At 37.9% G+C, this 14,602-nt stretch overlaps 1 protein-coding gene across 1 annotated transcript in view; it reads right to left on the reverse strand.

The window, feature by feature from the left end:
- L3MBTL4 (L3MBTL histone methyl-lysine binding protein 4) overlaps positions 1-14,602 on the reverse strand; it is a 710,419-nt gene that overhangs the window by 191,806 nt on the left and 504,011 nt on the right. Inside the window, 1 exon segment of the mRNA XM_049900533.1 lies at positions 4,422-4,492. Within this exon segment, the coding sequence (XP_049756490.1) occupies positions 4,422-4,492 (71 nt within the window).

The raw sequence follows: 14,602 nt of genomic DNA on the forward strand, positions 1-14,602 counted from the left end.
AAAAGGGTATAAAGTGGGCTTCCAATCATGTTCTGTTTCTTGATCTGAGTGATGGTCAGGTTGGTGTCACCTCTTGTGTGCTTTATGAAAAAAAAAAGAATCTGACAGATATATATGTGCTGATTTAGACAATCATGATTTATTAATAATCGAAAATAAGCTAATTGTATATCACCAAATATACTATGATTCTGTACTGGTAAAGAAAAAACAAGATGAATTATCATATCCAATATAAATCTATGGAGGATTTATTAATGTTTATCCCTTTCAATTTTCATTTTTTGTTTATGAAATTTTTGGATTTTTTCTTTTTTACAATGAGCATTAGTCTTACTTTTGAAACCAAAAATAATGAATAGTAAAAAAAAAAAAAAAAGAATGAAAGAATTTTTTAGCAGTCTCCTGGAGTTGTGAGAAGTGGTATCTTTCATAGCGGTATCTATTTGTGTCACCAAGCAACTGAATTTTAGATCTCTGGTTCTAGACTTATCTAAGGGACAGAGGACATATCATTTAGATGAGCAGATCATTTATAATTAATGCAAATGGACTTTAATTAGCTTCACTCAACCTGTGTTCAAAGGAGCAGATTTAGCACCGTTGTCTGTGGGATACTCATTGAGCAAATGGAAAAACCTGAAAGGTACCTGCACAGATGTTCAGCTCGCTTCTGGAGAAGGGAACCTCAGAGAGCTGCACTGTCAGCTATATGTGAATGCATTATTTTACTTTACAAAAAGCACGAAGGGTAATTACCATTGTTTGTAGCTTGGATGTGATGCTCAATAAGCTTACTTGTAAAGCTGCAGCTAGTAAAACAAACTCGAACTTACTTCTGCCAATTTTACTACCATTCTTTTAGATAATCATACTTTCCTCAACAAATTTGTATAATTATAAACTGATTAAAATTTCTGCCATCCAATCTTACTTTTATACATTAGTATGGATGGGAAAGGAAAAAAATGTGGGAATTTTCAGAACTGTACTTGAAAATAATGGGTAGCATTAAAAATATTTTCATTATATCTGATAAGCATAAATATTGTGGGGAACAAAGTCCTTTAGAGGAAAAGATGTTTCCAACTAAAAGTTTAAAACATGCCAACACAGGAAGAGCAGCAGCTGCGTGTGCACATGGGTGTGTATACACAGAGCTTCTAACATCACAATCTTTCCCCTTTCGAGGGAAATGGAGAACACATTTTAGCCCATTTTCCTTTTTTAAAAAATATGTATAATGAATGAAGGTATTTATTATAAATAAATAATTCTTTATTTTTTTTATGCCCAGACCCCCCTGCCCCCCTAAAAAGGCAAGGTTTTTAAAATTATGCTTAGATTTATAGCCTTAAAAAATTAAAGGGAAATATTAAATAACCATTCAATGTCACAGGAGCCCTGGAGCGCAATGGTTAGGTGCTCAGCTGCTGTCTTAGTCATCGAGTGCTGCTGTAACAGAAATACCACAAGTAGATGTTTAACCAACAGAAGTTAATTCTCTCACAGTCTAGCATACTAGAAATCCAATTTCAGGGTGTCAGTTCCAGGGGAAGGCTTTTTCTGTTGGCTCTGGAGAAAGGTCCTTGTCATAAATCTCCTTCTGGACTAGAAGCTTCTCTGCACAGGAACCCCAGGTCCAAAGGAACCCGGTGCTGCTTTCTTGGTGGTATAAGGTCCCCCCGTCTCTCTGCTCGCTTCTCTTTTTTGTGTCTCAAAGGAGATTGCCTCAAGACACAATCCAATCTTGTGGACCGAGTGCTGCTTCATTAACATAACTCCTGCTAAGCCCATCTCATTAACATCATAGAGGTAGGATTACAACACGTAGGAAAATCACATCAGATGAAAAAATGATGGCCAACCACACAACACTGGGAATCATGGCCTAGCCAAGTTGATACACACATTTTTGAGGGACACAATTCAATCCATGACAGCTGTTAAACCAAAAGGTTGGCACTTCGAATTCACAAGCTGCTCTTTGGAAACCCTATGGGCAGTTCTGCTCTGTCCTATAGGATTGCTATAAGTCGGTATCAACTCCATGGCAACTTTTTTTTGTCACAGTAGCAACATATTTATTCTCATTATTTTGTCTCATCAAGGTTAGAATCAGAGAAAATTAACTTAAATTACAGTGTTGGGATTAGTCCAATATGAGGAAGAAGCACCTTGCATAACAAAAGGGTAGAGTAAAAAGCAGGTACAAAATAAATCCTGTAAATTTTTATGGAATGGAGCAGTTTCTTTTTTTAAAAAAAAAATAATTTTTATTGTGCTTTAAGTGAAAGTTTACAAATCAAGTCAGTCTGTCACATATAAGCTTATATTCACCTTACTCCATACTCCCAATTACTCTCCCCCTAATGAGTCAGCCCGCTTCCTCCGTCCAGTCTCTCCTTTTGTGATGGTTTTGCCAGTTTCTAACCCTCTCTACCCTCCCATCTCCCCTCCAGACAGGAGATGCCAACACAGTCTCAAGTGTCCACCTGATACAAGTAGCTCACTCTTCATCAGCGTCTCTCTCCAACCCATTGTCCAGTCCCTTCCATGTCTGATGAGTTGTCTTTGGGAATGGTTCCTGTCCTGGGCCAACAGAAGGTTTGAGGACCATGACCGCCGGGATTCTTCTAGTCTCAGTCAGACCATTAAGTCTGGTCTTTTTATGAGAATTTGGGGTCTGCACCCCACTGTTCTCCTGGAGCAGTTTCTTGATAGAATTTCTTCAACAAGAGATCATTATGGGTCCTACAGGCAACTGCGTGTGAGGTATAAGGCAGGCTACTGTACCACATGCTATTCTGACATTACTTCTGTGTCTGTTAAAATAGTCCTTCCTTATGAGGAAATTGAAATATTTAAATGAAAGAGCACAGTAAATGCACGGATAAAGTCAAGCATATGCTTATATGCTTATAAACGTCCTGTAAGTGATGCAGACAAAAACAAGTGCATACCAAAGAATTAAATTATACAAATGAATTTTGCTAGCAATATTTTCTATTTTTATAGGATGGTCCTTTTTAAGATGATTACTACTTTTACGATGTGAACTACAAATTTGACTGATTTTTATAGGATGATCCCTTTTAAGATGATTACTACTTTTACTATGTGAACTACAAATTTGACTATCTGTTTTCACAGGAACGTATTTGTAATTACTCCACGGAGATATTTTCAAAAGTGTTAAAAGATGAATTAAAACACTGACGCATTTTTAGAAACTCTTACATGTTCCCAAAACATGCTGTTTACAGACTGAAGCCTTGGTAAAATGGCTTAGAACATTCTTATTGGGACAGTTTCTGAATATCAAAGTTATTTATTTTACTTTATGTAAAGTGAGGCTCAACTCTGGTTATATCACATAGAAATTTTTCTGGTTGGGGACAAAGGTGTAGATGTAAATGAAACCGAACTGACTTCATTGCCTTCCATTTTCTGAGCGAGAGTTTCCTCCCTTTATGGCTGAGATGAAATCAAGAGTTCTTCTAACCAGAAGCTGAGCTTCGTCCCTCACTGAAATGAGCAAAAATAATTAAGCATTGCTCACAGAAATCGCAGCCCCTTTGTTCACTGACTGTCAAGTATATTCTTTTTCTCTTAAGAAAAGCCGAGTGGGTGATTGTGTTGGAGATGAAGTACAGTACTACCACATTATGCTAATTTGTTGCACTTTCGGTCAAGTCAGCAGAAAACTCACTGACTAATTTTCTTTTTCTTTAGAACATAAACAGATCTACAGTGTTCTGTGAGACACAGACTTTATATAGAACCACGATGGCTGAAGACACAAGGACAGTCATTACAAATTACTAATGTTTTTATCCGACCAAATTAAAAATTTTTGCACTAAAACAACATAACCAAGGGAAAATGCCTCAGCTTGCTACAAAACAAACTCAAAAGTTACAGATAAAACTCTGTCTATGTTGAGCCTTCGTTGGAAAAATAATAATAATAAATGAAAACATGCAATTCGCTTTTTTCTATACCCTAACAAGTCCCTCAGGTTTTGATGTTAGCCTCATTTTCGAATGACCTTCTTGTCTGCCTTACTAGGGAGGCACACCATGTGCCACTTACACAAGTATGGCCGACGCTCTAGCTCCCTGTCATGCCCTCTGTAGATGGCCGACAGACTTTTACTTCAGTAGGGTTAGATTTGTCCCATCAGGAGTGGGAATCACAGAGATGATAGAGACTGCTCCTTTTATTTTAAGACTGAGAAAACTGAGGTTTAGAGAAGTGCAGTGATGGAATTTATTATTCTCAGGATTGGGAATAGAACGCATCTCTTGGCTTCTATTCAGGCTCTTTCGATCATTCCCCCACTGGAAAATGATAAATACCAACAAACAGTATATGTAGTGCTCTTGCTAGATTTTTGTTTTGTTTTGTTTTGTTTTTACCTCTGAAGAGATTATCCAAATCAATATCTTCTTTTTCTTTGATTTTCAAATACTTTGCCTGCTGTACAAGTCTGGGCAAAGAACAGAAATAAAATCTATATTCATTATCCAATGAGGCAGGAACAAATCATGATACTAGCACAAATTTAAACAGAAACCACAGGGTAAACAATAGTGAATTAGCAGGTATTTTGCAGCACAGAGCCATCTTAGAGCTTTTCTTCAGGATAAAAAAAAATACACTTTTGTTTTCCCCATTCTATTACAGCAAAGAGTTTCCGGAGCCGTCTGGAGAATAATCTCTTGGGATTCTGAGAAGAAGCTAAAAGAGATAAGGGGTAGGGGGAAAGGGAGTGATGGTGTGGTAAAAAAAAAAAAAAAAAAAAAAATTACCATAGAGTCAATTCTGATTCATAGCGTCCCTAAAGGACAGAGTAGATTTGCCCTATAGGGTTTCCAAGGAACGCCTGGTGGATTCGAACTGCTGACCTTTTCGTTAGCAGTGGTAGCTCTTAACCACCATGCCACCAGAGTTTTCAATAATTTTAGTGCTTATTATTTTAATCAGAAGATTATAGACATTGTGCTCAAACAACTGTATGAAGTAATTTAGTTACACTGCTGAATGTCAGAGAATTAATTAACTTAAAATGCAGTTAAGTCTAATTTTGTAACTCTTTCATCATGTAACTTTATTAAAACTTGAGGCTCATACTTTATAATGAATCTGGAAGTTCCTAAAATGAAACTTTTCCAGTGCTGTTAATCGCCCAGTAATTAATTTTAGGTAGACAGAACTTGAGATAGTTTATAAATTTTAGTTTATCAGTATATACTTATGATTTTAATGAAAATTATAGTACCTCGGTTTGCACATGTACATATTTAATTTACATTTGGGCTCTCACTTTAATCTTCACTGACAATCTTTTGACTTAGGCACACAGTACTGTTTCAATTTTTGTTTTAGGGAGGAAGCTGATGCAGTTACCAAAATCTTACCTTGAAACCTATGTAATGTGTACATAATCTGAGGTGATTTTACCTATATGTTCTATAAACATGTATGTCATGGTAGAACACATTCTATTTACCAGTTAGATAACTTTTAACAGTTAAGGCTATTTATCAATAAGGCAAGAAACTGAGAAAGAATAAATATTTATTCAAATCTCATCTTGGCACATTGTGGCAAACAGGCACCGCAGTCAATCACCTGTGTGCACTGGAGAGTCCAGTACAGTTGATGCTAGGAACCTGGGCTCCTGTCCCAGCACCCGCTCACCAAGTCTAGGACCCAGAAAGTCTATTTAAACTCTCTGAGTCTCAGCTTCCCAATCTGCAGAATGGAGGCAGGACCTGCCTCACAATGCTGTACTGAACAATTAGTGAAACAAAGCATTCAAAAACAGTTTACAAACTCTTGTGTACCATGGACATGTAAAGTATAAAAACGTGGGATATTTTCAGTCATTCATATTACAATTTTCCATATATTCACTAGATCTCATCAGGATGGATTCACGTCTTGTAGGCAAGGGCAGAAACTATAATAGGAAGGCTTAGACGCAAGCAGCAAGCCCCTTCAGTAAGTGAAACAAGCACTCTGAGCAGCCCAGTGGGGGCATTTCTCAAAGAACAGGATGGAAAAAAAGAATAATTTTAGGTCTATTTATATATTTTTGGCAAATCTTTGGCGATTTCCCTCCAAATTCACACATTTTATGGGATTTTGAACACTTTTCAAATCACGTTATTTTTCTGCAATACATGCCAATATGAAGAAGACCTCGGTTCCTAGTTTACAAGATTTAAAAGACAGAAGATAATCTGCCTTAATAACTTGGAGGGCATTTTTAAAAGTAATTTAACAATAAATTAAATCCATTGATTGAGTGGCTTTTTTTCCTTAATGCCAAACACTGCGATTAACCATAGGTATAGTTCTTGCTTTCAAGATTATTACATCACTAGGAAGATGTGCCAGGGCAAAGCCCAGGCCCAGTGCAAATTCAGTTACAATGTCCTAGTCTCTCTAGTGAGTGTGGCACCTTCTGAGGACTCTCACGCTCTTCATCTTAACTTCATTTCATTCTCACACATACTCTATAAATAAACTGAGACCCAGGGGTAGTAAGTAATCTGCCCCATTTTAGGGGCACACAGTGAGTAGATGGTGGAGGTCGGACTCAAACGCACATCTCTGGACTCCAAACCCAGGTCGTCTTCTACTCTACATGCCACCTTCCAGTAACACAGGGTTCAATGAACATTTACAGACGGCGTTGATAAGGAGATGTCATTGGGCAGAGCAAGGACAGGGACAATCAGTAATGCTCCTGGAGGTGGTGATGCTGCTTGGCACTGGGCTGGTCAGAGACTTCTGAGGGTGATGTGGCCAGCTTGGGTCTTCAAGAAATGGGGATGAGGATGACCAATGGGTTTATAAAGGTCTAGAGAATTAGGGTGTAGAGAAGTACCCAGGAACTGAAATGGAATTAGCACAAGTAAAATGGGAGGGAGAAGTATTTTGGAGACATTAATAAGCTAATCAAATCCTTTGGCTGAAGCATTTGCACTGGGCAAGGAAAAGAAGAAACAAAGAAAAGACTAAAAGAATAAGGCAGAGTCAAACTGTGGAGAGCCTCGCCCGCTCTTCTCAAGTGTTGGAACTATCCTGTTGGCAGTGGAAAACCATTGAAGTGTTTGCATCTTGAAATAATCTATTGCATATAGCTGGTAAAAAGGTTTGGAGATGACTAGGCTAGTAATGTGCCAAAGATTGGTACTTTGTTTGTATTTTAGCTAAAAAAGTAATGCCATCTGACTGTTCAGGTACTAATATTTCACCAGTAATTTTCCCTGGAGCCTGGCACATACTTTTCATATAGTCCTCATAGCTCCAGGCACCCTAGACAAGCTTCCAAATCTTTTGTTAATAGTACTGCTGTTGCTGCTGCACGTGTCAAGATACCTGTTTGTCTGCTTATACCTGATTCTAATAGGGAAACTGGTCCTCTCATCCAACAGCATCTGCTAGCTATTTTTCATCTTGCCTTTTCCTGAGGCTTCTGCTCCTTTTAGTTGAAAGGGCTACATGTCCTCTGGCCCTCTTCCTATGCTTTCACTCTTCCTAACAAGACATTATTAGTGGCTCCCATTTATGGATCACTAAATCCTAGGCCCTGGTACCTAACAGGAAGAAAAAAAAAAAAGAAGGTAATATTAATCTTATATTTATGTGTTGAGAAAGAGGGTAACTTGCCCAAAGTCACAGAATAAGTAGAAGAGCCAGAATTAGAATTGGAGCCAGAATTTGAATTGAACCCAGATTAGCCTAACTGTACCTAGATACCTCCCAGGACAAGAGTCAGCAAATTACAGCTCACAAGTCATATCCTGCCCATTACCTGTTTTTGTAGAAGTTTTACTAACACTACCATGCGCATTCAGTTGGGTGTTGTCTACGGCTGCTTTTGCACTTCAGTGGCTGGGTTGAGTAGCTGTGACTCAAAGCCTAAGACATTTACTGTCTGTCCCTTTACAGAAAAGTTTGCTGACTTCTAGAATTAAAGAAAAGACTACATAAGGCTGAAAATAGCAAGTGATTATTTTACATTGCTACCCTTTCCCAAAACTGCCTTAGTTATAACTTAAGGAGCTCTGGTGGTGCAACGATTAAGCTCTTGACTGCTAACCAAATTCTAATGCATCCAGAAGCTTTGTGGCAGAAAGACCTGGCGATCTGCTTCTGAAAAGATTATAGCCTAAAAAACCCTATGGGGCAGTTCTACTGTTATACCGGGTCGCTATGATTTGAATCAACTCGAGGGTGCTTAACAATAACAACAGTTATAGTAGGGCTTGAAAGGCAAGCATTGGGTTCAGGCTCTCTTACTTTCAGGCAGATTTTCCAAGTTCAATCAACATTTCTTTGTGCTCTTGTTGCACAAACATGCCGCGTTCGGCCGAGATGGTTTCTGCCACCAAGAGACTTGGGATCTGTCAGGGGATACAGATGTGACCGCTGCCAACTTTCACACAGAGCAGACTGAGAAAAGAGCCATAATGAAGAGATAAAAGATGTACTATGGGATAACGGAGTAGGAGGTAATGATTCTGCTTGAAAGGTGGGAGAGATTAGGAAAAGCTTTCAAGAGATGAAATCTGAACTAGGCCCCAAAACAAACTTTTACTACAGAAAAAGTAGGAGGAGGAAATTGCAGGCAGGAGGGATGACAAAGCAAAGGCCTGAACATGTGGGCAGGCAGGGGTGAGATTAGTAATGGGGTTTGGGGTGCAACAAGGTGGGAAATGTGGGCTGGAGCCAATTACAAGGGCTCCAGGAGCTCTCCTTGTATGTATGTATGTATGTATGTATTTATGAACATGCACATGTATGACTGTATTTGTGTTTGTATGTATACAGTATTTATATGTTACATATTCTTATATGCATGTAGGTTTATATACATGGATTTATTTAATTATAATAAAGCAAATAGACCAAAGACATGCAAGGCTCTATCAGTCTAAAGAATGTCTAGAATGTAAATAAAAAGTAATTAACTTTTAAAACTATTGTATTATAAAGCATTGGTAAACAATGATACACATACGAGAATGTTTATTGCAGCCTTGTTTATGAGAGCGAAAGTACTGGAAACAACCTGAATACCCATCAATAGGGAAATGGGTTGAATATGTTAAGATATATCTACGCTATGACTATGACAAACCAAACCAAACCCACTGCCGTCTAGCCGATTCCAGTTCATCGTGACTCTATAGGACAGATTAGAATTGGCCCATAGGGTCTCCAAGGAGCGGCTAGTGGATTTGAACTGCTAACCTTTGGATTAGCAGCCCTAGCTCTTGACCGCTGCACCACCAGGGCTCCACGGACTATAAAACCCGTTGCTGTCGAGTCGATTCTGACTCATAGCAACCCTATAGGACAGAGTAGAACTGTCCCCATAGAGTTTCCAATGAGCGCCTGGTGGATTCGAACTGCCGACCTTTTGGCTAGCATCCGTAGCACTTAACCACTATGCCACCAGGGTTTCCATGGACTATAATACAGTTATTTAAAAAAATGACGCACTGGAATCATTTGTGTCAATATGCCAAGTTGTCCATGACATATTGTTTAATTAAAGAAAGCATATTGTAGATTAACAAAAAAGAGTGACCGCATATCTACATATGTATGTGTGCAGAAGCCTAGTTTTTTGTTTTTTTTTTTTTATGTGTGCAGAAGCCTAGCAGAGGTGTGGAAGGGTTCATGACAAGCTATTAGTGCTAGCGATCTCGGGAGGCAGAATCAGAGTTGAAGAGTGGCGAAATAGTTCAATTTTTAAATTTGAGAATATTTCCTTAATCATTTGGGTGGGCATTTTATTATTTTTTTATAAGCCTATAAGTTATGCTGTTTAATAGAAAAAGGTAGAGATATTATTGATGTTTTTAACTTTTTTATTTTTGCTATTCTGTATTTTCTAATTTTCCTATAATAAATAAACACTGCTTTACTAATGAGGAAAAAATAATTGTTACATGTCCAAACTTTACTATTTGTAACGTAATTAATAAAAAGGCAATAAATATTTTAAAGCCAGACAAAGAATGCCCACGAGAAAAAAAAAAATGCCCACTGATGCTTGGAGAGCAAAGCTTTGTTTTTTGGGGGTCCAGGACACCAATGTATCCTTTCTGCAGGAACACAGGCATTTTAGCACATGCTGTTCTGTACCACTTAATTATCAAGAGCCTGGGCCAAGGCAGGATTCCAGAAATCCAGAGGCTCACAATAAATCATGAAATATCTTAATGAAAATCAACTCAGAAAAATAATTTCTTAAAGCATTTTCAAGTCATAACTTGGTGATTTCATAATATTTTGGCAAAACTGTAAATTTATTTAGAAAATACAGAGCTATAAGGAAGGTGGGACCAAGAAGGGGTGACTCCTTTGTCTGATCACAGTTCTGTCCACATCCCTGAGCTATCCTGACACTGCTCGTTTCATTGTCAGTTTGCAAAATGTTCAGCAGAGCCTTTTTCTTTTCTTTTCTGGATGGTTGGATCTGCTTACCATCTCTAGGGTGCTAAGGTAGGTAACTGCAGAAAACATTTTGAGTTTACCCTCCCTCTTGTCATTTCTCTCATGGCATTTATCACACTCTATACATTTTCTGTTCATTTATGGTTTATATTTTTTTCTTGAAAATATGTTCCAGCCAAGGATGGAATTGTTTTGTTCAACACTGTATCACCAGCACCCTAACATGCCATTTGGCACTAGTAGAAGTTCTTTACATATTTGCTGAATTAATGAATTTTGTTGCAATGAGTGGATCAATATGCCCATTGCGAAGTATGCAGGAACCAGAGTCATCTCACCTAAGCTGAAATTCTTGTTCTGCCATCTTCTAGCTTGAGGATTTCCTGATCACTAAATGTAAGCTTAATAAGACAAGGATTTTTGTTTGTTTTGTTCACTATTCTAATTCTTGGGTTTAAAATAGTACTTGCTCTAAACATTTATTCAACAAATGAACGTGAATAAATGAATGAATATGCCTAATTTTAGAACCTGGCTATGGACACAACCCTGAATTCAATAAGATGAGCATTATTGGGTTATCTATCCCTATGTTGTAAACAGATTCCACTCTAAGCCATCCCAGGAGTTGAAGTTAGGGGTAGGAGCAGTACAGAAGAGTGAGCAGGCAATGCCCGGGGTGCTGGAGAGCATGGAGCTCCCGGGCTTTGGTTTCCTTATTTGTACACAGAGGTAGCTGGGTTAGATAATATTTTCAGTCCTTTCTCATTGCAATTTCTGAGACTGAGGTTCCTCAGAGTCAGATTGGAAGTGGGAAGCTGGAGGGAGCTTCTCTGAGTGGCCTGGGAATTTCCTGCTTCCACGACCCTCTGCAGGCCCAGGAAGACTCTGGGTTGTCCTGGTATTTGGATCTCTGCTCACCTGATTAAGAGGTTTAATTTAGTTCCAGATCCTTAACATTACCTCAGACTAAATAATAAAGGTGTAAATTTCTGTGCTTGGGGCCGAGATGTGTGATATGGGCAGCTCGAACTGGCCTAAATGCAAGGCTTTAAGATCAACAATGCCTCTACTATGTGATAAGAAAAAAAAAAAAACCCCTAACCTAACCCCTTGCTGTCGAGTCAATTCTGACTCATAGTGACCCTATGGAACAGAGTAGAGCTGCCTTGTAGGGTTTCCAAGGAGTGTCTGGTGAATTTGAACTGTTGACCTTTTGGCTAGGAGCTGAACTCTTAACCACTGCCCCAACAGGTTCCCAGTATGTGATAGGCCTACTCACACATCTGTGTTGTTGATGTTAGTTGCTGTCAAGTCATATATCTATAGCATATCTATATCTCTGTCTACATCTATATGCCTATATTCAAAATCTTATATAAGCCTCATGTTTTATATCCATTTTACAGGTGAAGAAACTGAGGCTTTGAGAGAAGTCTTGTACATACCAGAATCAATCTACTTAGATTTACTAAGAACCTATAATGTGAATGATGTTTTTGTTAGGTGTCGTCAAGTCACTTCCTACTCATAGTGACCCTCTAGGATAGAATAGAACCACATAGTAAAGAAAAACAAAAGCATAATTAAAATTGGTTCTTACCCTTTAGCTGCCTACATGCAATCTAATGAGATGTCAAGGCACACACCCAGTAAGTATTAAAAAGACACATGTAGGCACAAAACTATCGACCAAAAGGATCAAGGAGCTGGGGAACAAGGGATAAGACTTTGCATATCAAGGCCTAGCACTGTCCCTGGCATAGAGTGGTTACTCAAAATCCATTTAACTGTTGGGTGTCTCTCATGGGTTAGCCATTAAAAAAAAAAAAAAAGCCATTACACTATACTAAAACAAAAACAAACAAAACAAAAAAAGAACACCAAATTCGTTACTGTTGAGTCAATTCCAACTCATATCAACCCTATAGGACACAGTAGAACTAACCCATACAGTTTCCAAGGAGTGCCTGCTGTATTCAAACTGCCAACCATTTCGTTAGCAGCCAAACTCTTAACCACTACGGAACCAGGGTTTCCTTATACTATACTAGGTGTCAGAAATGCAGAGCAGCTTACATGGATTTACATTGCTACAGAAAGCTTCAAGAAAGAGATGAATCTTGAAGAATGGAAAGATTCAGGCAGGTGTAAAGGATCAACAAAGGATGGGAATGAAGGTGTAATGTCAGGAATAAAAAGAATGCTGTGGATGCAAAGGTTAGTGGGTGGGGACACTGAGCAGGTGATGCCTACCAAAGCAGAGTAATTTACAGAGCAAGAAGTGAGAGAAAAGAATGATGGATTAATGTGGGACTCTGTCAAGAGAAATAACCTACAAGTGATTGGAATACCAGAACAGGGAGCGATAACAGAAAATACAGAGAAAATTGTTGAAGATTTGTTGGCAGAAAACTTCCCTGATATTGTGAAAGACGATAAGATATCTATCCAAGATGCTCATCGAACTCCACAAAACATAGATCTTAAAAGAAAGTCACCAAGACATATTGTAATCAAGCTTCTCAAAACCAAAGATAAAGAGAGAATTATAAGAGCAGCGAGGGATAAACAAAGTCACCTAGAAAGGAGAGCCAATAAGAATAAGCTTGGACTACTCGGCAGCAACCATGCAGGCAAGAAGGCAACGGGATGACATATTTAAAAAATTGAAGGAAAAAAATTGCCTGCCAAGAATCGTACATCCATCAAAACTGTCTCTTAAATATAAAGGTGAAATTAAGACATTTCCAGATAAACACAAGTTGAGGGAATTTGTAAAAACCAAACGAAAACTACAAGAAATACTAAAGGGAGTTCTTTGGTTAGAAAATCAATAATATCAGGTATCTGCCCAAGACTAGGACACTGGGCAGAGCAACCAGAAGTCAACACAGACAGGGAAATCCAAAAAACAAAGCAAGATTATAAAAAAAAAGCTCAAAACAGGGTAACAGCAATGTTATTATATAAAAGAAGACAACATTAAAATAATAAAGAGGGACTAATTTTTTTTTTTTTAAGAAATGTAATCATACATCTTCCATATGGAGAGGAAGATATGGCGATACAAAGAAATAAAAGTTACTTTAAATTTAGAAAAATAGACGTAAATAATAAGGTAACCACAAAGGAAACAAACCACCCTACTCAGCAAAATAAAATACAAGGGAAAAACACAGACTCAGCAGAAACAAAATCAACAACAACAAATATGAGGAAAGGACAATATATAAAGAAAATCTACTCGGCACATAAAATTAAGTGGGAAAAAGAAACTGTCAACACACAAAAAAAGACATCAAAATGATAGCACTAAATTTGTACTTATCCATAATTACCCTGAATGTAAATGGACTAAATGCACCAATAAAGAGACAGAGAGTGGCAGAATGGATTAAGAAACAAGATCCGTCTATATGCTGCCTACAAGAGACACATCTTAGACTTAGAGACACAAACAAACTAAAACTCAAAGGATGGAAAAAACATATCAAACAAACAACAATCAAAAAAGAGCAGGAGTGGCAATATTAATTTCTGACAAATTAAAACTTAAATCCATCAGAAAGGATAAGGAAGGACACTATATAATGATTAAAGGGACAATACACTGAGAAGATATAACCATATTAAATATTTATGCACCCAGTGATAGGGCTGCAAGGTACATAAAACAAACTATACCAGCATTGAAAAGTGAGCTACACAGCTCCACAATAATAGTAGGAGATTTCAACACAACACTTTCGGTGAAGGACTGGATATCCAGAAAGAAGTTCAATAAAGACACAGAGATCTAAATGCTACAATCAACCAACTTGACCTCGTAGATATACACGTAACACTCTACCCAACATCAACCAAGTATACTTTCTTTTCTAGTGCACATGGAACATTCTCTAGAATAGACCACATATTAGGTCATAAAGCAAGGCTTAGCAGAATCCAAAACACTGAAATATTGCAAAGCATCTTCTCTGACCATAAGGCCATAAAAGTGGAAATCAATAACAGGAAAAGCAGGGAAAAGAAATCAAATACTTGGAAACTGAAAAATACCCTGCTCAAAAAAGACTGGATTATAGAAGACATGAAGGATGGAATAAAGAAATTC

The sequence above is a fragment of the Elephas maximus genome, chromosome 11 (assembly GCF_024166365.1).
Source record: "Elephas maximus indicus isolate mEleMax1 chromosome 11, mEleMax1 primary haplotype, whole genome shotgun sequence".
NCBI lineage: Eukaryota > Metazoa > Chordata > Mammalia > Proboscidea > Elephantidae > Elephas > Elephas maximus.